This window comes from Pan troglodytes, chromosome 11, assembly GCF_028858775.2.
Source record: "Pan troglodytes isolate AG18354 chromosome 11, NHGRI_mPanTro3-v2.0_pri, whole genome shotgun sequence".
Classification (NCBI taxonomy): domain Eukaryota; kingdom Metazoa; phylum Chordata; class Mammalia; order Primates; family Hominidae; genus Pan; species Pan troglodytes.
The window spans coordinates 107,610,462-107,634,540 of NC_072409.2; the positions used below are offsets into that span (position 1 = coordinate 107,610,462).

At 38.7% G+C, this 24,079-nt stretch overlaps 1 protein-coding gene across 38 annotated transcripts in view; it reads left to right on the forward strand.

The window, feature by feature from the left end:
• The window catches only part of PTPRD (protein tyrosine phosphatase receptor type D), a 2,309,829-nt gene that overhangs the window by 2,272,765 nt on the left and 12,985 nt on the right, over window positions 1–24,079 (forward strand). For all 38 annotated transcript variants that reach the window (XM_054658683.2, XM_054658684.2, XM_054658676.2 and 35 more), the window contains 5 exons: window positions 9,411–9,696; window positions 10,119–10,297; window positions 10,928–11,054; window positions 12,338–12,463; window positions 19,636–19,790. In XM_054658683.2, the coding sequence (XP_054514658.1) occupies window positions 9,411–9,696; window positions 10,119–10,297; window positions 10,928–11,054; window positions 12,338–12,463; window positions 19,636–19,790 (873 nt within the window). The remainder of the gene's footprint in view (window positions 1–9,410; window positions 9,697–10,118; window positions 10,298–10,927; window positions 11,055–12,337; window positions 12,464–19,635; window positions 19,791–24,079) is intronic.

The following is a 24,079-nucleotide window of genomic DNA, read 5'->3' on the forward strand; positions in this document are numbered from 1 at the left end:
AATCCCAGCTACTCAGGAGGCTGAGGCAGGAGAATCACTTGAACCCAGGAAACGGAGTTTACGATGAGCCGAGATCACACCAGCACACTCCAGCCTCCTGGGCAGCAGAGTGAGACTCCATCTCATTCATTCATTCATTCATTCATTCATAAATAAATAAATAAATAGGCATACTGATTCATAATTCAGAAACCCATGAGTTTAAGAAGCCGGATCAGAAGCCATAACAGGCCTCTACAAAACCAACACAAAGGCCTGCTGGAGGTTGCTAGGGTGTTGCAAACAATCATAAACTGATTGTATTGAGAGCGAGATTCTCACTGCCTTATAAAAGCTTGCAGGAGTCAAACAAAAGGACAAAGTGAAACAAGGAACCACAGATTTAGAGCCTTCCAAACTATTGGACAATACCATTTAAATAACGATAATAGCCTTTTTCTTTTATTTATTTATTTTTTGAGACGGAGTCTTGTTCTGTCACCAGGCTGGAGTGCAGTGGTGTGATCTCGGCTCACTGCAGCCTCCACCTTCTGGGTTCAAGCGATTCTCCTGTCTCAGCCTCCCTAGTAGCTGGGACTGCAGGCATGTGCCACCACGCCCAGCTAATTTTTGTAGTTTTAGTAGAGACGGGGTTTCACCATGTTGGCCAGGATGGTCTCAATCTCTTAACTTCGTGATCCGTCCGCCTCAGCCTCCCAAAGCGCTGGGATTACAGGCATGAGCCACCATGCCTGGGCAATAATAGCATTTTTAAAAAAGAAAAACCAAAAAACTCCTGGCATTTGTGTACATAGTAAAATCTTGTCTGTGTGGGAAAATGATATGCCTTACAAAGTAATCAAAGTTGCTAAAGTTCAAATGCCCTCCAAGTACCTTCCAGTGGCTCCTCTCTTTGAATCTTGCTTAACCTGAATCAGGAGTAATAGCATTTATATTTCTAATGACAAGCCTGCTGTGTGGACTGAGCAGGTTGCACACGTTGTATGTAGTCCATGTGATTGTAACTTCCTTTGGGTTGAGCAGTATACAACCCACGCAGCTTTACTTCGCAGGCCTGGTAAATGGTTGTCTCCTCTTTCAAAAAGTGGGCAATTTTGTATCACTCTAAACAGAATTTAGAATACGGAGTGAGCTGGTATGGTTTACAAGGAAGATCTCTGTGTGAATGATATAGTTCTCTAAACTTCCGTAGCATCATTTGATTGACCTCTATTCAGATTCAAGTCAACTACCAATTATCAGAGCCAGCTGAGTCTGCTCTATCCATGCCTAATGGCCTGTTCTATCCATCTGTAAAATGAGACCTGCTGCGGCATATTCAGGTGTTCTTTACGCGAACATATTAGCCTTCTAATTTATCATGAGAGTCACATTTTAAGAATAATAGGGAGTGTGTTCAGCAGATAATGTTGGGACAAAGCCAAGATCATGCAGAAGTCTTTGGAAGATTTTGGTTTGAGTCTACATATTTGAAAAAAAAAAATCAGATTAGGCCCATGTGGATTTTTTTTTTTTTCTTTCTTGAGACGGAGTTTTGGTTTTTTAGGAAATTACCTTTTCACCAAGCATGGAAAAATAAAACACCCAAAGGGATATAACCTGGTAGCTCATCCCCGATCTTTCAGTATTCTATACAAGGATCCTTATCAGGCAGTTTGGGAACTTTGTGCTTAGTTTCTGCCCCTTCTCTGTTGATGAAATGTGAACATCCATTATCCTCAGAAGACACCACTCAAATGTACTACATTTTACCTTTCTGGAGTGATCATGGCTCTGGGTCATCTCCCTAACTAACTCTAGATTTTTTTTTTTTTTAACTCTTTGTCAAGCATTCTCCTCTCTACAATGACTCCTATATCCCCTTACTTTCTGATATCCACTCTTTAAAAGCCAGCACCAGATGGCAGGACTAAGTCTGGGCTACACAGGAGCTGCCAACATCACCCAGACTTCTGACAGTCCATCACTGAGCAAGGCAGTATTCCTGAGCTAGAGTTAATTAGGTTCCATCTTTTCTCTCTGTGTCTTTGGAGCCTCAACTCTTTATTGAACTGTAATTATGATATTTATTATAGTAACTTTTTACCCATTGCTTTATATTTCTTCTTAATTCCATTATTAGATTATTATGTTATCCTTGTTAAAAAGAAAGCTACAAAAAAATACTTCAACTAAAGTGAAAGTTTATCTGTACTGCCACCATTACCGAGCCTTCTCAGAACTATTCTGATTTGTGTGTCTTTTCAGACCATGTTTTGTGCATTAACGTGTACAAATAGAGATATGTAATCTTGAATGGACTTTTAAAACAATATAAGTGGTCTTATGTTATATATATTGTTCTGCAGTATATTTAAGTGGGCTTGACAATGTCTTAGATGCTATTTTGGAGAGGGTCAATACATGGATTCACTTCATTCTTTTTAACTGCTACATCACATCCATGGTATTGATATACCATAGTTTATTCAACTAGTTCCCTAGCCATGATTGTTTTACTAAGTTAACTTGCTGCATCAACAATGCTACAATAAAATCTCTTTCTACTCTCTTTGTGCATATGTGTAGATAGACCTCCGTGCTAGATTTCTAGAGTTGGAGGTGCTGGGTCAAAGAGTATGTGCATTTAAAATTTTAATGAAGATTGCAAAACTCCCCCTTAAAACTGCTATAACTACTATATATTAATTAGTATAGGCATATAGTGTATGTCGAATAGCATGGATAAATTTGACTGCGTATCAATGACAATTTGTTCAATTTTTTTTTAATTTTAATTTTGTAATATATAAAAGTTAGACAGGTGAATATTTTGTCAAAGAAATTAATATAATTTCTCTAGTTATCCTAGGTAAAAGAGATGCTAGAAGAAACTAACCTATCTGTGGGTCTGTTTTTTGTAGTGAACCCCAAATATTGTAGAGATGCCCAATATCTGCTTATAAAGTTAAATGTTGATTTTTATCAAAGAATGAAAGAAGAGTTTCACAATGGCAGCCTCATCAGAGTCACATCACAGTTTTATTAAAAGAGTCACCTAATTAATCTTATAAACCTGAGTCATAAAACTCAATCTATTCTCATAGATGTCAAATACTTGTAGTTCATATACCATTATGATAGGTGAACTATATCCAATCAAATTATAAGCTGACATATGTACAAAATGCCCACAATGATTTTTTTAGTCCATATTTTACTGTCTTGGCACCCAACTAAATGATGTGTGAAATATCCTAATTCTATTGTCTTTCTTTGCCAGATCAGTGAAGTACCAGTAAAGGGTCAGCATTAAAACTCCACCACATTAATCCGAAAAGCCAACTTTTAAACACATCTCCAGAATGACTTTAGCATAAAACAGTCCCTGTATGCCTCTTAATTTTTTCTTTTTGCACATTACTACTGTATCTCATCACGGGACATTAAGCCTGTTTCAACTCGTGGGACTAACTCAATCATGTTTTTAGAAATTGAAAACAAATGTCGTAACTGGATGAATGATAATATTGAAGTAATAACAATTTCCTAGTAGGCATACTTGTTTAATGGATTGCATAGTCTTTCAGCTTGTAAACACTGGAACGTCTATCACTTACTGAAATAAAAAAAAAAAAAAAACACTAAAGTTTAGCAATAATTTAGTTTGCTGCTGAAGTCAAAGAAATATAGAGTTTGTGTTCTGATTCTCATTAGTGGAATCGTTGTCCTCACTGGAAAATAAAAAGTTGATTTTGCTTTAGGGATAACAGAGACCAACATAATGCTAGACTCGATATAAACGTGCCGTTCTCTTTTTGCTGGAATTTTCTGTAACATAACATAATAAATGTACTAAATTGTGCTGGCCTCAGCCTGAAGCACAGGGTTATGCACTCCTTTTTTAAAAAGATATTTAGAAAAATCTGTCTCAGTGCTTGGCAACTACTCTGACAGAAAACAGATAAAAATAAGGGTGGTTTATCAGTTTTGCTGTTCTTATCATGTTTCAAGTTGAAGGCTGTTGAAATGATGAAAAACAAACAGCACTAAATAGGGTTCCGTCATTATCACTGCAATGGAGAGCTGAGTTTTTCAGGATCAAAGAAAAATGCATTTGCTTTTAGAAGTACAATCCTTCATTTTGAGAGGTGCACTGCACTCAGATACTGATGGGTGAACAAAAAAAGAGTAAATTGGAGAAGGAAACAAAATAAATATATGCTGCTGTGGGAACTTGGATTTCAAGCTACAAACATGAGGTCACTAGAGAGAGACGATCACCAGCACATCATTAGTGTAGTCCCCCCCTATCCGCAGGGGATATGATCCAAGATCCCCAGTGGATGCCTGAGTCCCCAGAGAGTACCAAGCTCACTTGCCATCAGTCATGACATGTTTCTGTTCATGTATTTCACCCAAAATTTAATGCCTTTTTCATCTTAACTAAGTGCTTATCACATACTGTGGCCGTAACTTTTGCAGTTTGAGGTGCAACAGCAGAACAATCATGAATTTCTTTTTCCTTCTTCACAATTTTACATATAGAAGATTGATTCTTACCATAGATCTTAGCAACCTCAGCATACGATTTCTCTTTCTTTCCTTATTGAAAACTTTCACCTTTTCACTTAAAGGAAGCACTTTGCAGCTGCTTTTTGGCATATCCAAATTGCCCAGATCACTACTCTTGCACTTTGGGGCCATCAAGTAAAATAAGGGTTAGTTGAAGACAAACACTACAATACCAGGGCAGTCCATCGGATAACCGAGATGGCTACTAAGTGACTAACAGGCAGGCAGCCTGTATAGCATGGATACACTGGACAAAGGGATTGATTCACACCCTGGGCTGGATGGAAAGGGAGGGCTTGAGATTTCACCACACTTTTCAGAAAGGTATGTCATTGAAAACTTATTTCTGGAATTTTCCATTTAATATTTTCAGACCGTGGTTAACCGCAAATAACTGAGATTGCAGAAAGTCAAAACCACAGATAAAAGGGGACTACTCAGTGTGATGTTTTCACCTCAAGAGCATAAAATAATTTGAAACAATTAAGAAACAATGAGTTTTATATATTACCTTTATTTTTAATATATTTATTTCAGCAAATAATCCCTGAAAATGTAAGGATTGGCTTTTGCTAGCTCTAGCACACCACTGATGGGGAGTTGAAGAAAATCGTGGAGTTTGAATACATAGCAATTTATAATTTATTATTTTGCAGGGTAAGAGGCAAAAAGAGTCTAAGATGATTTTTCAGTTTTAAACCTGAGTGTCAAGGAGAGCCTGAGAGTGGGAGGAGCAGATTTGAAAGGAGAAGATGCTGATTAAGCTTAGAATCTTTATTTTTGATAAACTTGAAGACAGTTTGAAATATAGATCTCCACTTGTGCTGAAAAAGAAAGGCATCACTTTAGGAATCCTTTGGAGACTACTACTGAGAGAAAGAAGGACAGAACTTTTGGAGCATTATCTACATTTTGGGGACTGGCAGAGATATGTAATCTGTGAAATTGATAAAGATGGAAGAATCCAGAGAGGCAGGTAGAGAATTAGCACTGGAGTCAAATAAAAAAAAACAAAACGAAACATACTGAGGCACAGTCTGAACGGATGCCAGTAGATTTCTGAAGATGACATTTAGAGTTCATCTTTGATTTCGATTTCAAACGTGGTAGGAATTCTACCCTGTTACAGAATCAATGGAACCGTGATACAGGATCATGATACGATTATTTTGGGCTGATTTCGTGTACTACCTGTTTTGGATTATTTTGTGTCTGGAGTAATGCCACAATCTCCACCCTTGCTACCATTAACCCCAAGGGAGTATCTGATGTTTCCCATACTCCCTTGACTAGTGTCCTTAAAACCAAGGATAGAAAGCTTTTCTAGGAACCTGCATTAGGGATAGTCAAATGCTGCCAATGAAATATCACAGACGAGCGCTCTACAGGAAAGTCACCATATTTGGCAATGACTGCTGACCTAAATGGTGGAAAGCATTGTGAAGCACTGGGGGTGCTGGGAACAGGGTGCTAAATTTTAACACCTCAGAACCTGCATTTGAGTCTTCTCTGCTATCCAGGTATGGCGTGCATGACTGTAGGACTTCAGGGCAGTTCCCAAGTGTTGTCAGAGAAGGGGAAAGGAAACCAACATTTACTGAATGCTTCTTAGGTGTCAAGCACTGTGGTAGGAAGGCCCTTGCCTGCCATCTCATTTGCCACGATGATAAATGTGAACGCAGAAAGCTCCTCAGGTATAAGGCACATTTATTGGAAAGAAGGCAGAGGAAAGGAAGAGCAGCTTGAGAGAGTAGATGAAAGCAAGATTTTAAAAGCCAAATCTCAAATGTTTCTAAAGTAATTCTGTCATAATTTTCCCAGCATTACATTGCTTGTTTCTCATTGTCAGCTTTAGAGACTGAATGTTAAAAATGGAGTTTGTACCTAGAAAGTAACTGCCTTTTCCATTATGTTTGCAAAACACTTGGTATTTTTAATTTAGCCTTAAGACTTACTGGATAATTAGACTCACTAGAAAATTAAGATTAATAAGAGTTAACTGTCACTATCATTTAAGAAATATGGGAATATAAGGAAGGGGTTAAAATGTCTTTCTCAAGGACACACAGCCATTGATGTCTGAAGAGGTACCTTAAGCCTCAAGGTCTTGCTTCAAGCGAAAACACTTACTTATTAAATGTTTAAATCCCTCAAGAATTCTTCATCCTAGAAAAAGGTAACACATTAAGTTCCAAACGTCAGCTCCTTCCCTATCTTCCATATGAATAGCAAGATTGGGCAGTTAACAATATTTTGAATTGTGGGGAAAAAAAATAGGTTTTGTTCAAGTCATAGCCTCTGTTATTTCTTTTCATCCCACAATTCATGATTTGGACTCAAACGTATTTGATTTTTTTCCCTTATTTTTTGGGAAAAAAAAATCACCATTATGAAAAGGTTGATACTGTTTAGAGTTGGAGTTATTCCTACCAATTTTGCAAGATTCTGTAGTATCTTTCTGCCAGAATATAGAACCATGCATCATCCAGACATTTGAATGGTCCCCGATGCATATTTTGAGAAAATAGTCCTGCCATTATCTAGAATTGACTTGATGTATAGGGCTCAGTTCTAAGGTTTACAGTGTGGTTTCCACTGGGAGGAACTGCATAAAACTGTGTCCATTAGAAACGATTCACAGCTGCAATGAAGACAATTTAGAAAGACAACACAGAAAGAACGAAAGATGTTACTTGGAGTCTCAGGACCTGCCAAACATGGAGTTTGAAAGAAACCCAGAAAGACAAATCTTTTCCAGGTTGAGTCTGACTTAGGTTCCTTTAACTGCAATCTGATGGCATATCAGGAGACCAGCAAAGAGACTACTTAAAGTGATTTTCCTGTCTCTTTATTCCTGATCAAACACTATGCAGAGGAGTCCTCGGGTACTCCTTACATAATTCCAAACCCTTGTCAAATGTAGGATTTTGCATGGTCTGAAGAGTCCTGCTTCCTAAGTAGGCTTACCTTACCGGGACGGGCTGCTCATTACTGCAGGCATCTCAAGCCAGTCACTAATTTGTTTACTTATTTCACAAACACTGTTGAGCACTTACTGCATGCTTTGTGTAGGGCACACAAATATTTTTTTTAAGGCAGTTCCTGCTCTCAAGATGTATGCTGTTGTTTATGGATGGCTGCCCTAAATTAATAATATAATTTGGTTAGAATTGTAGTAAAGGGGTATTTGAAGGCAACCAGGGATCTGAGGCAGAGGGTGATTAAAACCACCTGGGAGGGTAGGAATGGGGAATGTCAGGGAAAACTCGCCATCTAACAGGTTTCTTTAGAACCAACTAAATAAAATGAGACTTCATGGATCTCAAGGAACTGGAACCACCAGGCTGACTTTGCTCTATATTAATGTTTGCATCAGGTTACCAATTGGTCTGTGCTAAGGTATGTGCTATCATTTGTAGGACTCTCTGTCTCAGAAGGCTTTTGCATGATATATCAATGTCATGTCAATTTGTGGGTTTATACTTGGGATTGGATTCTTGGCATCAGTATTCAGGAGCCCTCTGGCATAGGACATAAAAAAGTAACCTATTTTAAAGTAGTGGTTATATCAAATTCCCAGCTAGTTAGCCCAGTCTATAAACCACAGAGCTCCTGTATGCAAGCTAGCTTTGATATACACTGTTCAGTAGTTAAATAAAGGTATTATTTTGTTTAAAAAAAATTATCTCTTACTGCCTTGCAGCCACTATGATACCAAACAGTAACTGCCATTTCAGTTGAGACAGGCACCCTGGTGAGCATTAACTTATTTGTTTTGGAGTTCTGGTATCTTCGTTGCAAAGGTGCCTTGCCAGATCTATGAAAATTTCACATGTAGCTCCCAGAGGCAGCAGTGTGATTACCAAAGCCATCCGTCCTTTGTTCATACTATAACATCTTTAATTCCTCATCCTTCCTGTCCTTCAAGTCCTACTTCAAATGCCACATCATATACAAAACTAATACATCCTTTTTCTTTCTTGTTTAGAAATAGCTGTGTATAAAGTCTTACGTCCCTTCGATACACTCTGAGCTCTTTAGAGATAGCATCTAAGTCATCTTGATGTCGTATCCCCTATTTCACTTAGCAGAGTACTTCATTGTTTATTGAATGAAGAAATGGACAGATCAATGAGGGATGGACAATAAATGAACACATAGATACACAGATGACAGGAAACATAGCATGTAGCAAATGAAGGAGGCTGTCTGTTGCCTGTTACCTAAGATGGTAATATATACCTATTATATACCTATTCCTGTTGATGACATGTTTACCAGCCTGATAAGCACGCATGATCAGGAAGAGAAAGTATTTTGGATTGAACCATACTTGACACATAAATGTCCTCAGCTTGAAGGGTTTGATAAATAGGAAGCATGCGAGGTTTAGCTTGAGACTGTAAAAACCATCTTTGTTATGTTTTGTACATGGGACGAAAACAGATTGAGAGAGTTTGCAAGAACTATAGCCTAGCCAGATCTGGACCAATATATAAAACTATCTTCTAAATATGGACAGACTAAATGTTTGTATTTTTTTCATAATGACTTCAAAAGTTTTCGAAATAATGTTCACTTTGTATTGCATGATCAAGGAACATAGTGATTATGGATTTAATATATTTTACATTGTAAAACTAAACTAATTTTACTCCGTCTTTTGTTCCCTGTCCTCTGATTATGGTGCCTAGATAATACTTTTGACTTTAGAGTATTACAAAGTCATCCCAATAGCTATTTGAGTAGAAGTAATGGATGTAAGGTCTAGTTAATAAGAATAATAAAAATACTTTTATTATGTATTGATTTTCTGATAGGTTTATTTGGGCTTTTCTTCTCTATTTTCCTCATAGTGCGGGAGTTGGCCGGACTGGTTGCTTCATCGTCATAGATGCCATGTTAGAAAGAATAAAGCATGAAAAAACTGTAGATATTTATGGCCATGTAACTTTAATGAGAGCCCAGAGGAACTATATGGTTCAAACAGAAGACCAGTACATCTTTATCCATGATGCACTGTTAGAAGCAGTGACTTGTGGAAATACCGAAGTGCCAGCTAGAAACTTGTATGCCTACATTCAGAAGCTGACACAAATAGAAACGGGAGAGAATGTCACAGGAATGGAGCTCGAATTTAAGGTATGGTATTGGATGTGATGTGGTTATTCAGGAGCAAGTCATTCTGGGTTTGTCTTTGAGTCGTGGCTTTACTTTAACCTTTCAAATTTGTGAAGTACAAGATTCATTTGACCTTCCCTCAGGTGTATGATTATAAAATGTATTCCTCCCCTTTTCCTCTTCTATTCTTTGCTTCCTAACAATATCTTGAGCCCTTATGTCTCCTAATTTGAGAGATTATACTTTCAGAAAATATATAGAAATCCAATAGGCTATAGAGAGTGATTAGGTAGATGTGAAAAGCAGTACAATTTGAATAGTCATTTACTTTAAGTAAACAAAAGATTTATATCTAAAAGGGAAATCTGGGGTACACTACATTCAAACTGTAGGTGAAAATGATCTTTGTTGGGTTTTTCCTTTTTTTTTTTCCTATTCAACAGCGTCTAGCCAGCTCAAAAGCTCACACCTCAAGGTTTATCAGTGCCAATCTTCCATGTAATAAATTCAAAAATCGCCTTGTTAATATTATGCCATATGAATCCACAAGGGTATGCCTGCAGCCTATCCGTGGAGTAGAAGGATCTGATTACATCAATGCCAGTTTTATTGATGGATACAGGTATCTACTTTTGCTCCCCTGACTATCCAAAGCCTTGATATTTACATGTGCCCTAGTTTAATAACCAGAATAAATTTCATCTCCATTCAAAGACATTTTCTTTCTGCATAGGTCATCATTTAGTCCCTTGGTATTTGTTTTTTTGTTATTTTGGATAGGAGTTAGTTAGAAGTAGTAGTTATGAAGTGTTTGTTTAATCTGGCCTTCTGCACTCTTCTTTCATAAGCCAATTGGATATGTAAGTAGTTAATAAAGAATCTGTTTTGTACCATATTTCATAAATTTAATAGATTGTGTGAGAATAATTTCTAGAAAATGAAGCTGCACATCTAAAAGTGTTTGTTAAGTAATTTGTATGACAATGAAATTGAGCTATTAGCATTGCGCTAAAATTCAAATAATAATGATGAAGACATACATCATAATATTAACAAGCAATTTAGTTTGCGAAGTCCCCAAAATGTATTAAATGCTCTTATTTGATTATTTAATCTTAGCAGGAATTTACCGCAATTGCATTAATAATATGTTTTCGTTTTTTATTACCAGGTTGATGTTTATGTATCCAGTGTGAGCTTTTGCATGTTCTCTAAATACTTTAACACATTCTTTTCATTCTCTGTAATTCAGACAACAGAAAGCCTACATCGCTACCCAGGGGCCCTTGGCAGAGACCACTGAAGACTTCTGGCGGATGCTCTGGGAACACAATTCCACCATAGTTGTGATGCTCACCAAGCTGCGTGAAATGGGCAGAGTAAGTGTGTGGCCCTTGTGTGTCTCCTCATAAGACATTTACTCTGTGGAGAAATGAAGACTTTGTTTCAATAACTCTTGTGCTAGTTCATTTTTTTTGAAATGCAGTGTACTCTGGACATAATCCGGACCATCATTCCTTGTTAGTTTCTAAATTTGTAAAGCCACATCAAGTTTTTAAATTTATGTGTTTTAAAGAAAGATCTAGTGATTTGTTTCGTTTCCAGTGAAGCACAAGCATGGAGACAAATGAGTAGCAGGTGTCCCCGTTTGACTTATGTCGGACTTCTTTTAGCATATTCTTACTGCCTTTTGTTCTGGACAGGCTAGAGTTTGATGTGCCATCATTTCTACTTATGAAGGAACTTGACTTTCTTTTCTTTCTGAGGCAAATTCTTTCACTCCCATTGAATAAAGTGTTGGAAAGCAACATAGTTTTTCTAAAGATATAACCTGGTAATCCCAGATCCACTTTTGAAAAAAGTGGGGTTTTTTTTTTTTGAAATACACATAAAATAGTATTAGAAATACTTAAGGTTTCTACTATTAATAAATACTGCTCTACCACTATGACCTAATATTATTAGAGATACCTCTTAGATTGACTTGATGTAAGCATTTTTTTCGTATTTGCTTCAGATATTTTCTTTCTGTCTTCTTTGTGTAAATTAAATAGAAGTGCAGCTAAAGCCCAACTTGTAGAGCCCCCAGAGAGAACAAAAAGAATATCAGACTAGGAAAGTAACTGACTTACTCTGATTTAGCCAATGACTCTGCAGGGTTTAGCCAAGTCATTAAAATGGACTGGGCCCCTCGTTTCCTTGACAAGTAAGATTGGAACAAATCAATTCGGAGGTTTCTTTCTATGTCCATACTGATGGTTCTCTTCATTCCAAACCATAGTGGTGCAAGTATGCTGTGGTGGTGCAATGTGTTATTGTCATGGCCAGCATTGTCCAAGGACTGATGTAATTATTTGGATAACTTGTAGGTATGAAGATGTTTACCCTATGAAAGTATTCAATTCTCAATTCAACTCGTGTATGTTAAGCAGCTCCTATCTGCCAGAGACCGTGCTGGATGCCATAGGCAAATACTGAACCAAAGGGTTTCCCTATGAAGGGAGCTCATGGTTTCAAAGAGAAAATGAGTCATATGCAATTGGAATTGCCTTGAATTTTGAAAGTTTATTAATGGGATAAGGAAATTGGATAGATAGATAGATGATATACAGAATGTTCTTTATACTTTGCATAGTTTCACATTAATCTTCTCTCCTTTTAGGAGAAATGTCACCAATACTGGCCAGCAGAACGGTCTGCAAGATACCAGTACTTTGTTGTAGATCCCATGGCTGAGTACAACATGCCACAGTATATCCTAAGGGAATTCAAGGTCACAGATGCCAGGGTAAGTTGGCACAGTCTTCAACTCTTAACCATTAGCTGAAAAGTAGTCTAAGATACCTCTCTCTCTGGGAGAAGCACTTGCCACTTGACTATTGTCCCAAAGAGAAATCATTCATTCTGGAGAACGTTTTTTTTTTTTTATGTTTAATATGTAAGAGTAACTTTTCCTCTGTCTGGCAAGCTTTCTCACAAACCTTAGTTTGGCTTTCATTCAAACATAACATCTGGCAGCTCAACCTCGGGGATGCACTTGGTGAGTGTTTGTGCTGGGAAGTGTTTACTGATTGGTTGGCTGTGCTTACATTCACCTTCTCAGCTCATGCTCTTTGGAGCTTTTTTGACTTCTTCATTACTTGAGGCTCTAAATATGTTGTTGTTTTGCAAAGCCCTTTAGGTCATATGGACCCAGAGGTTAATTTGGTATGATTTTAAAACTGCAGAGCAAATGGCATTCTTTAGAAAAATCTGACAAGCTTTGCACATTCTAATTTGATTCCTGGCATGGCTTATTCCTCAGTGTGCTAATGTGTCTGTCCATGAGAGCTGTGCTCCCATGACCCTTGTTGGCTAATTTTCATCCTGCATTTCTTATCTGGATTGTTGAGTCCAAGGTTCAGCCCTGATGTAAGATGTTCTGTGCATAAACTCTGATATCTTTGCCTTTGGCCACTTTCAACCCATGATTACAAACCCATCTTAAGGGAGACCAGGTCAGTTCAAAGACCTGCCTTGTGTTTGGAACTGTCACAGTGGGTGGGTTGAATAAAACTCCAGGGTAAAGCTATTTAGTTGATCCATTGTTTTTTCTGGAAAGCAGCTTTCTCCAAACTTAGGTTTGGAGATTGTCTGCTAATCCCCAAAGCCTGGCCCTGGCTGTTGACCTTAAGTGAAAGAGAAATTGGTTAGCGGGAGGGTTGGCTTAGGTGACAGACCTGTTAATCCCAGAAAGTTGTATTAACTATTCTGAAGGTGACAGTATTTAAGGCAGCAGTTAAATCTCTAGGTCTTGAGTGTAACCTGCCCCACCGTTTAAAAAAAAAAAAAAAATAGTGCTCTTTCAGAGTTTGAAGCTAGGTATGTGAGTGAAAATAGAAAGTGCATTTTGAGTAAACTCACCAACTATTCCTGGTGATAAAGAAAAGGGACCAGGCCCCACCAATGGCAGAGACACCTTTCCTATTCCACACATGCACAACTGAAATCTGATCGCAATAAACAAAAGAAGATTGAAACCGGAAGTTGCTCACCTTTTTTTTTTTTTTAAAGTCTCCCTGTGATTGTATAATTTTCTTAGCTACTACATTTGCTGTTTGTTTGTGCTCCTGGAGTGTAAGTCCTGGATACATGTGCAGAACATGTAGGTTTGTTACAAAATTTAATTATACATGTGCCACGGTGGTTTGGTGCAACATCAACCCATCATCTACATTAGGTATTTCTCCTAATGCTATCATTCCCCTAGACCCCAAACCCGCAACAGGCCCCAGTGTGTGATGTTCCCCTCCGTGTGTCCGTGTGTTCTCATTGTTCAACTCCCACTTTTGAGTGCAGTGTTTGGTTTTCTGTTCCTGTGTTAGTTTGCTGAGAATGATGGTTTCCAGCTTCATCCATGTCCCTGCAAAGGACATGAACTCATCCTTTTTTATGGAATACTCACTCACCATAATATTCCATAGTGTATATGTGCCACATTTTCTTTATCCAATCTATCATTGATGGACATTTGGGTTGGTTACAAGTCTTTGCTATTGTGAATAGTGCCACAATAAACATACGTGTGCATGTGTCTTTATAGTAGAATGATTTATAATACTTTGGGTATACACTCAGTAATGGGATTGCTGGGTCAGATGGTATTTCTGGTTCTAGATCCTTGAGGAATCACCAAACTGTCTTCCACAGTGGTTTAACTAATTTACACACCCACCAACAGTGTAAAAGCATTCCTACTTCTCCACATCCTCCCCAGCATCTGTTGTTTCCTGACTTTTTAATGATCGCCATTCTAATTGGTGTAAGATGGTATCCCATTGTGGTTTTGATTTGCATTTCTCTAATGACCAGTGATAGCATTTTTTCATATGTTTGTCTGCCGCATCAGTGTCTTCTTCTGAGAAGTGTCTGTTCATATCTTTCGCCCACTTTTTGATGAGGTTGTTGTTTTCCTGTAAATTCGTTTAAGTTCTTTGTAGATTCTGGATATTAGCCCTTTGTCAGGTAGATAGAGAGCAAAAATTTCCTCCCATTCTGTAGGTTGCCTGTTCACTCTGATGGTAGTTTTTTTTTTTTTTGCTGTGCAGAAGCTCTTTAGTTTAGTTAGATCCCATTTGTCACTTTTGGCTTTAGTTGCCATTGCTTTTGGTGTTGTAGTCCTGAAGTCTTTGTGTATACCTATGTCCTGAATGGTATTGCCTAGGTTTTCTTCTAGGGTTTTTTTATTGTTTTACATCTTAGGTTTAAGTCTTTAATCCATCTTGAGTTAATTTTTGTATAAGGAAGGGATCCAGTTTCAGTTTTCTGCATATGGCTAGCCAGTTTTCCCAACACCATTTATTAAATAGAGAAGCCTTTCCCCATTCTTGTTTTTCCTCAGGTTTGTCAAAGATAAGATGTTTGCAGATGTGTGGCGTTACTTCTGAGGCCTCTGTTCTGTTCCATCGGTCTATATCTCTGTTTTGGTACCAGCACCGTGCTGTTTTGGTTACTGTAGCCTTGTTTGAAGTCAGGTAGCATGATCTCTCAAGCCTTGTTCTTTTTGCTTAGGATTGTCTTGGCTTTGTGGGCTCTTTTTTGGTTCCATGTCAAATTTAAAGTAGTTTTTCCCATTCTGTGAAGAAAGTCATTGGTAGCTTGATGGGGATGGCATTGAATCTATAAATTACCTTGGGCAGTAGGGCCATTTTCACGATATTGATTCTTCCTATCCATGAGCATGGAATGTTCTTCCATTTGTGTCCTCTCTTATTTCGTTGAGCAGTGGTTTGTAGTCCTCCTTGAAGAGGTCCTTCACATGCCTTGTTAGTTGGACTCCTAGGTATGTTATTCTCTTTGAAGCAATTGTGAATGGGAGTTCACTCATGATTTGGCTGTTACTGGTATATAGGAGTGCTTGTGACTTTTGCACATTTATTCTTATTCTTTATCCTGAGATTTTGCTGAAGTTTCTTATCAGCTTGAGATTTGGGGCTGAGATGATGGGGTCTTCTAAATATATAATCATGTCATCTGCAAACAGAGACAATTTGAGCTCCTCTTTTCCTAATTGAATACCCGTTACTTCTTTCTCTTGCCTGATTGCCCTGGCCAGAACTTCCAATACTGTGTTGAATAGGAGTGGTGAGGGAGGGCATCCCTGTCTTGTGCCAGTTTTCAAAGGGAATGCTTCCAGTTTTTGCCCATTCGTTATGACAGTGGCTGTGCGTTTATCATAAATAGCTCTTCTTATTTTGAGATACGTTCCATCAGTACCTAGTTTATTGAGAGTTGTTAGCACAAAGTGGTGTTGAATTTTGCCAAAGGCCTTTTCTGCTTCTATTGAGATAATCATGTGGTTTTTGTCATTGGCTCTGTGTATGTGATGGATTATGTTTATTGATATGCATATGTGGAATGAACCTTGCATCCCAGGGATGAAGCCGACTTGATCGTGGTGGATAAGCTTTTTGATGTGCTGCTGGATTCGGTTTGCCAGTATTTTATTGAGGATTTTGGCATCGATGTTCATCAGGGATATTGGCCTGGAATTTTCTTTTTTGTTGTGTCTCTGCCAGGTTTTGCTATCAGGATGATGCTGGCCTCATAAAATGAGTTAGGAAGGAATCCCTCTTTATGTATTGTTTGGAATAGTTTCAGAAGGAATGGTACCAGCTCCTCTTTGTACCTCTGGTAGAATTCGTCTGGTCCTGGACTTTTTTTGGTTGCTAGGCTATTAATTACTGCCTCAATTTCAGAACTTGTTATTGGTCTATGCAGAGATTCAACTTCTTCCTGGTTTAGTCTTGGGAGGGTGTACGTGTCCAGGAATTTATCCATTTCTTCTAGATTTTCTAGTTTATTTGCGTAGAGGTGTTGATAGTATTCTCCGATGGTAGTTTGTATTTGTGTGGGATCGGTGGTGATTTCCCCTTTGTCCTTTTCTATTGTGTCTGTTTGAGTCTTCTGTCTTTTCTATCTATTTTGTTGATCTTTTCCAAAAGCCAGCTCCTGGATTCATTGATTTTTTTGAAGGGTTTTTCGTGTCTCTATCTCCTTCAGCTCTGTAGTGTTCTTAGTTATTTCTTGTCTTCTGTTAGCTTTCGAATTTGTTTGCTCTTGTTACTCTAGTTCAATTGTGATGTTAGGGTGTCGATTTTAGAGCTTTCCTGCTTTCTCTTGTGGGCATTTAGTGCTATAAATTTCTCTCTACACACTGCTTTAAATGTGTCCCAGAGATTCTGGTACAGTGTGTCTTTCTTTGTTCTCTTTGGTTTCAAAGAACATCTTTATTTCTGCCTTCATTCTGTTATTTACCCAGTAGTCATTCAGGAGCAGGTTGTTCAGCTTCCATGTAGTTGTGTGGTTTTGAGTGTTTGTTTTTTTTTTTTTAATCTTGAGTTCTAATTTGATTGCACCGTGGTCTGAGAGACCATTTGTTATGATTTCCATTCTTTCTTTTGCATTTGCTGAGGAGTGTTTTACTTCCAATTATGTGGTCAATGTTAGAATAAGTGCAACGTGGTGTTGAGAAGAATATATATTCTCTTGATTTGGGGTGGAGAGTTCTGTAGATGTCTATTAGGTCTGCTTAGTCCAGAGCTGAGTTCAAGTCCTGAATGTCCTTGCTAATATTCTGTGTCATTGATCTAATATTGCCAGTGGGGTGTTAAAGTCTCCTATTATTATTGTGTGGTAGTCTAAGTCTCTTTGTAGGTATCTAAGAACTTGCTTTATTTTATGAATCTGGGTGCTCCTGTATTGGGGTCACATATATTTAGGATAGTTAACTCTTCTTCATTCATTGATCCCTTTGCCATTATGTAATGGCCTTTTTTGTCTCTTTTGATCTTTGTTGCTTTAAAGTCATCAGTTTTATCAGAGACTAGGATTGCAACCCCTGCTCTTTTTTTTTGCCTTCCATTTGCTTGGTAGATCTTCCTCCATCCCTTTCTGTTGAGCCTATGTGTATCTCTGCGTGTGAGATGGGTCTTCACTCTTTATCCAATTGGCCAGTCCGTGTCTTTTAATTGGGGCATTTAGTCCATTTACATTTCAGGTTAATATTGTTATATGCAAATTTGATTCTGTCATTATGATGCTGGCTGGTTATTTTGCCCGTTAATTATGCAGCTTCTTCATAGCGTTGATGGTCTTTACAATTTGGTATGTTTTTGCAGTGGCTGGTACATACCAGTTGTTCCTTTCCATGTTTAGTGCTTCCTTCAGGAGCTCTTGTAAGGCAGGCCTGGTGGTGACATAATCTCTCAGCATTTGCTTTTCTGTAAAGGATTTTATTTCTCCTTTGCTTATGAAGCTTAATTTGGCTGGATATGCAATTCTGGGTTGAAAATTACGGTATTGTTAAACAGGTAACCTTTAAATGAAGTCAGGCAGTCCTTCCTCCAAATAGAAGGTATTTGCACACATGACCTCTTCTTGCTATTGAAAGCAACTGTGGTCAGAAATGAAATCCCCAGGACATTCAGAGGAGAATAAATCTGTATTACCTAGCTTCTGGGTCTCCTTCCTGTGCTTTCCAAATGTTTTCCAGAAACAGAGGGAAGTAAATCATGCTTCCATGGTAACCATCCATAAGGTACTTATGGGGCCAAATAGTTTTCTCTCTTTCTCAGTATTCCCACACACTTGGTGTCATCTTCCTGTTTATCTCCATCCCCAAATAACATCAGTCAGGAATCTGGCACGTCCCTGTGAAAACCACCAGGCGAGGTGATGAGTGCTCATCTCACACTGAGATCCTCTCTCTTCTCAGTATGAGTGAATGATAAAAGATTGAGTCCCTGTTCACTTACCCGGAACCTTGGGAACATGCAGACATGTATCTAAAAAAACTTTGATGAGGAAATAATGTGTTAACAAAAAACAAAGGAGGAACAAGTTGAAGCCTCTTTAATGAGAAGAGACCATTTAGGAGTAGGACCTCTTCAAATGAGATCAGTCTCTCTAAGCTTGGATTATTTCTCTCTGCTGATGAGTCAGGGGAGAAGGTTGATGGGCAATGTATTATTTCTGCTTCTATAAACAGAGGCTCCCTTCCACTTTTCTTGTACTTCTAGAAACACCTTAAATTTCCACAACGAATCAGAAATGCCTTAGTGTCTTCTTTTCAACCCAGATATACTTCATGAGTCAGAGCAGTTTTACCTAATCACTCTAAAAAAGAAAGACTGCTCTTACATCTGGCTTTTGTTTCTACCTTTTGGTTTATCTATGTTAAAGCCCTCCACAGACTGTTAATTCCTGTGGTCAGCCAGGGAGAGCTCTTTTTCAGAAAAGGGCATTTGTTTGCCAATAGTCATTGGTATCCTTGAGGGATGCTTTACTTCCCACTTAACAGCACAGTCATATGGTTCATGCTATGTCCCCTGCCATGGCTAGAAATTGTATTCCTCTGAGACATGGGGGGCATCCAGATTAACAGCAACTACCGGGTTTGTGTCAGATACCTTAAATTTCACCGTTTGTCATTTGACAACGGTAGAAATACACAAGCACAGCAGATGTGAAGTTATTGTGACAACTGCAAAAGCTCTGGCCTGGATGACATGCCTAGGTGCTTGTTTCAATATTTATTACAAAGTAATTCGTTTCTGAAATCTTTGAAATGGCATATATATGTTCCATTTTGGAAGGAATGCAGACATGATGAATGGTTACGAACCCAAACTTTGGGTCTCAGAAACATTTGCTAATGGGGGAACTATGTGGCTGGCTACTAACGAGAACCAGGTTTTTAACTGGGCACTGCAAGAGTAAATAAATGTAGGATTTAAAGGTATGTGAGTGTGGACAATATTTTTAGCAGATAAACATAAATAAGTTTCTAGTTAAACATGTTCCTAACTTTTTCTACCCTTTTTGTTTTTGGGAAATAAAAATGATTGTTCTTGTGGTTCGTACGCTTGCTGAATCCTGGCGTCTTCCTTTGCGGCCGGGTATGTGGCTTTCCTTCTAAAGGACGGCCAGTCCCGAACAGTAAGGCAGTTCCAGTTCACTGACTGGCCAGAGCAAGGAGTGCCAAAGTCCGGAGAAGGATTTATTGACTTCATCGGCCAAGTCCATAAAACAAAAGAACAGTTTGGCCAAGATGGACCCATTTCAGTCCATTGCAGGTAAGTTACAGTTCAAGAATGGTAAGTTTCCATTTGTGATTAAAGCAGTGATAACTGTGAAAATAAGTGGTGGTGTTTCTTCATTGTCTGTATACACTTTTTGTAGTAAGTTTGCTTATTTGACATTTTATTCTTGGAAATGTATTACAAAACTTAAAGCAGGCTTGATTTCTCTTTCGATTTCTCTTTCTTTTCATAAAGTGGAAATAATCAGAGGAAAATGTTTAGCCCCGAAATTTGCTTCCTATTAGACAAACCAAATTACCAATTTTACCTTAATGGGAATTGTTGGTACCTCCCCTAGTAATAATTCGTTGTTAATCATTTCATATTTGCTTTTGCTTTCATAGCAATGCACTGATAACTGTTTGTCTTTGTGAAAAACTCATGAATAGCTATCAAATAAATCTTAATGACAATATTAATTTCTGCCAGTTAATAAGTGCTTAGTATGGTACCTCAGTTAAAAGAATGCAATTTGCTTGAAAATTGTTGCTATATCAGAAAATGAAGCACCTTCAAGTTAATTATTTGAAGCACCTTCAAGTTAATTATTTTCAATAGTTTCTAGAGCATTTTATAACTCAAGTCATTGAAGTTAATCGAAATAAATAGCAAGTAAATAGTTCAGACATTCACCATAAATTTAGTGTTTTTGGAAGTTGCTATGCAAAAACCTTCTAACAAAAGCAATTCACCTAATTTTATTTAATATATTTTAGGGTTCTAGCAACTTGACATCTAATCTTTTTATGGTGACACTCTTGAGAGAGTTTATTAAAAAATATATTTTGCTTCAGCACATCAAAGAAAACTATAGTTCTTTATGACATAGAAGGCAGGATCTCAAAATAGCACAAATATTAGAATTGAGATTAGAACACAGATATCTTAGCCCAAGTCTATTACTTGGCTCTATGATAATGAAGTTTCTCTGGACCTCAGTTATTTATCTTAGCTGATGTTTAAAGTCCTTTCTAGCATCCTTTGTTTCTCAGGCATGTTATAAGAAGCAAACCTTTATCTATGTACATTTACTTTCTATTGAGTTATTAAACATCCTTTGAGTTATTAAACATCCTTTGCAAACCAACCAAAGAGCATGTAGGAAATGACACATGGAATCAAATACAGGCATACCTCAGAGATGTTATGGGGGTTTAGTTCCAGATTACCACAATAAAGGGAGTCACACATACTTTTTGGTTTCCCAGCACATATAGAAGTTGTGTTTACTTTATACTATAGTCTATTTAGTGTGCAATAGCATTATGTCTAAACAACAATGTACTTACAAGAGCTGGAAAGATGGCTGAATAGGCACAGCTCTGGTCTGCTGCACCCAGTGAGATTGACAGAGAAGGCAGGTGATTTCTGCATTTCCCATTTCATCTCATTGGGACTGGTTGGACAGTGGGTGCAGCCCACCGAGGGTGAGCTAAAGCAGGGTGTGGCGTTGCCTCACCCAGGAAGCACAAGGGGGTCAGGGGATTTCCCTTTCCTAGCCAAGGGAAGCCGTGAGAGACTGTACCACGAGGAACAGTACACTCTGGCCCAGATACTGCACTTCTCCCACAGTCTTCACAACTGGTAAACCAGGAGATTCCCTCCAGTGCCTGGCTTGGTGTGTCCCACCCCCACAGAGCCCAGCAACATATGATCCACTGGCTTGAAAAATCTCACTGCTAGTACAGCTGTCTGAGGTCCACCTGGGACATTCGAGTTTCGTGAGGGGAGAGGCATCTGCCATTGCTGAGGCTAGAGTAGGCTGTTTGTTTTACCCTCACAGTGTAAACTAAGCCAGCAAGAAGTTCCAACAGGGCTGAGTCCACTGCCTCTCTAGATTACTCCTCCCTGGGCAGGGCATCTCTGAAAAAAAGACAGCAGCCCCAATCACAGACTTACAGATAAAACCCCCATCTCACTGGGACAAAGCACCTGGGGGACACAGCTTCAGCAGACGTAAACCTCCCCACCTGGCAGCTCTGATGAGCGCAGCATTTCTCCCAGTGCAGTGTTGGAGCTCTGATAAGGGACAGACTCTCTCCTCAAGTGGGTCCCTGACCCCCACGTATCCTGACTGGGTGACACCTTACAGTAGGGGCTGACAGATACCTCATACAGGAGAACACTGGCTGGCATCTGGCAGGTGCTCCTCTGGGATGAAGCTTCCAGAGGAAGGAATAGGCAGCAATCTTTGCTGTTCTGAAGCCTCTGCTGATAATACCCAGGCAAACAGCGTCTGGAATAGACCTCCAGCAAACCTACAGCAGAGAGGCCTGGGTGTTAGAAGGAAAATAACAAACAAACAAACAGAAAGGAATAGCACGTCCACCCAGGGACCCCATCTGAAGGTCACCATCATCAAAGGTCAAAGGTAGATACATCCACGAAGATGGGGAGAAACCAGCACAAAAAGGCTGAACATTCCAAAAACCAGAACGCCTCTTCTCCTCCAAAGGATCACAACTCCTCGCCAGCAAGGGAACAAAACAGGACAGAGAATGAGTTTGATAAACTGACAGATGTCAGCTTCAGAACGTGGGTAATAACAAACTCCTCCGAGCTAAAGGACCATGTTACTAATTTAATGCAAGGAAGCTAAGAACCTGGAAAAAAAGGTTAGAGGAATTGCTAACTAGAATAAGCAGTTTAGAGAAAAACATAAATGACCTAATGGAGCTGAAAAACACAGCACAAGATCTTCGTGAAGCATACGCAAGTATCAATAGCCAACTCAATCAAGTGGAAGAACGCATATCAGAGATTGAAGATCAACTCAATGAAATAAAACATGAAGACAAGATTAGAGAAAAGAGTAAAGAAATGAACAAAGCCTCCGAGAAATATGGGACTATATGAAAAGACCAAATTTACTTTGATTGGTTTACCTGAAAGTGAAGGGGAGAATGGAACCAAGTTGCAGAAGACTCTTCAGGATATTATCCAGAAGAACTTCCCCAACCTAGCAAGACAGGCCAACATTCAAGTTCAGGAAATACTGAGAACACCACTAAGATAGATATTCTTCTAGAAGAGCAACCCCAAGACACATAATGAATCATCCGATTCACCAAGGTTGAAATGAAGGAAAAAATGTTAAGGGCAGCCAGAGACAAATGTCAGCGTGCCCACAAAGGGAAGCACATCAGACTAACAGCAGGTCTCTCGACAGCAACCCTACAGGCCAGAAGACAGTGGGGCCAATATTCAACATTCTTAAAGAAAAGACTTTTCAACCCAGAATTTCATATCCAGCCAAACTAAGCTTCATAAGTGAAGGAGAAATAAAATCCTTTTCAGACAAGCAAATGCTGAGAGATTTTGTCACCACCAGGCCTGCCTTACAAGAGCTCCTAAAGGAAGCACTAAACATGGAAAGGAACAACTGGTACCAGCCACTGCAAAAACACACCAAACTGTAAAGACCGTCGATGCTGGGAAGAAACTGCATCAATTAACAGTCAAATAACCAGCAAACATCATAATGACAGGATCAAATTCACACATAACCTTATTAACCTTAAATGTAAATGGGCTAAATGCCCCCAATTAAAAGACACACACTGGCCAATTGGATAAAGAGTGAAGACCCATCAGTGTGCTGTATTCAGGACACCCATCTCACATGCAAAGACACACATAGGCTCAAAATAAAGGGATGGAGGAATATTTACCAAGCAAATGGAAAGCAAAACAAAGCAGGGGATACAATCCTAGTCTCTGATAAAACAGACTTTAAACCAACAAAGAAGGGCATTACGTAAAGAGGTCAATGCAATAAGAAGAGCTAAGTATCCTAAATAAATATGAACCCTCTACAGGAGCAGGCAGATTCATAAAGCAAGTTCTTAGAGACCTACAAAGAGACTTAGACTCCCACACAATAATAGTGGGAGACTTTAACACCCCACTGTCAATATTAGACAGATCAGTGAGATAGAACATTAGCAAGGACATTCAGGACTTGAACTCAGCTCTGGACCAAGCAGACCTAATGATACACATCTACAGAACTCTCCACCCAAATCAACAGAATTATACATTCTTCTCAGCACCAAATTGCACTTATTCTAACAAACATTGACCACATATTGGAAGTAAAACACTCCTCAGCAAATGCAAAAGAACAGAAATCATAACAAACAGTCTCTCAGACCACAGTGCAATCAATCAAATTAGAACTCAAGATTAAAAAAAAAAACCACTCAAAACCACACAACTACATGGAAGCTGAACAACCTGCTCCTGAATGACTACTGGGTAAATAACAAAATGAAGGCAGAAAT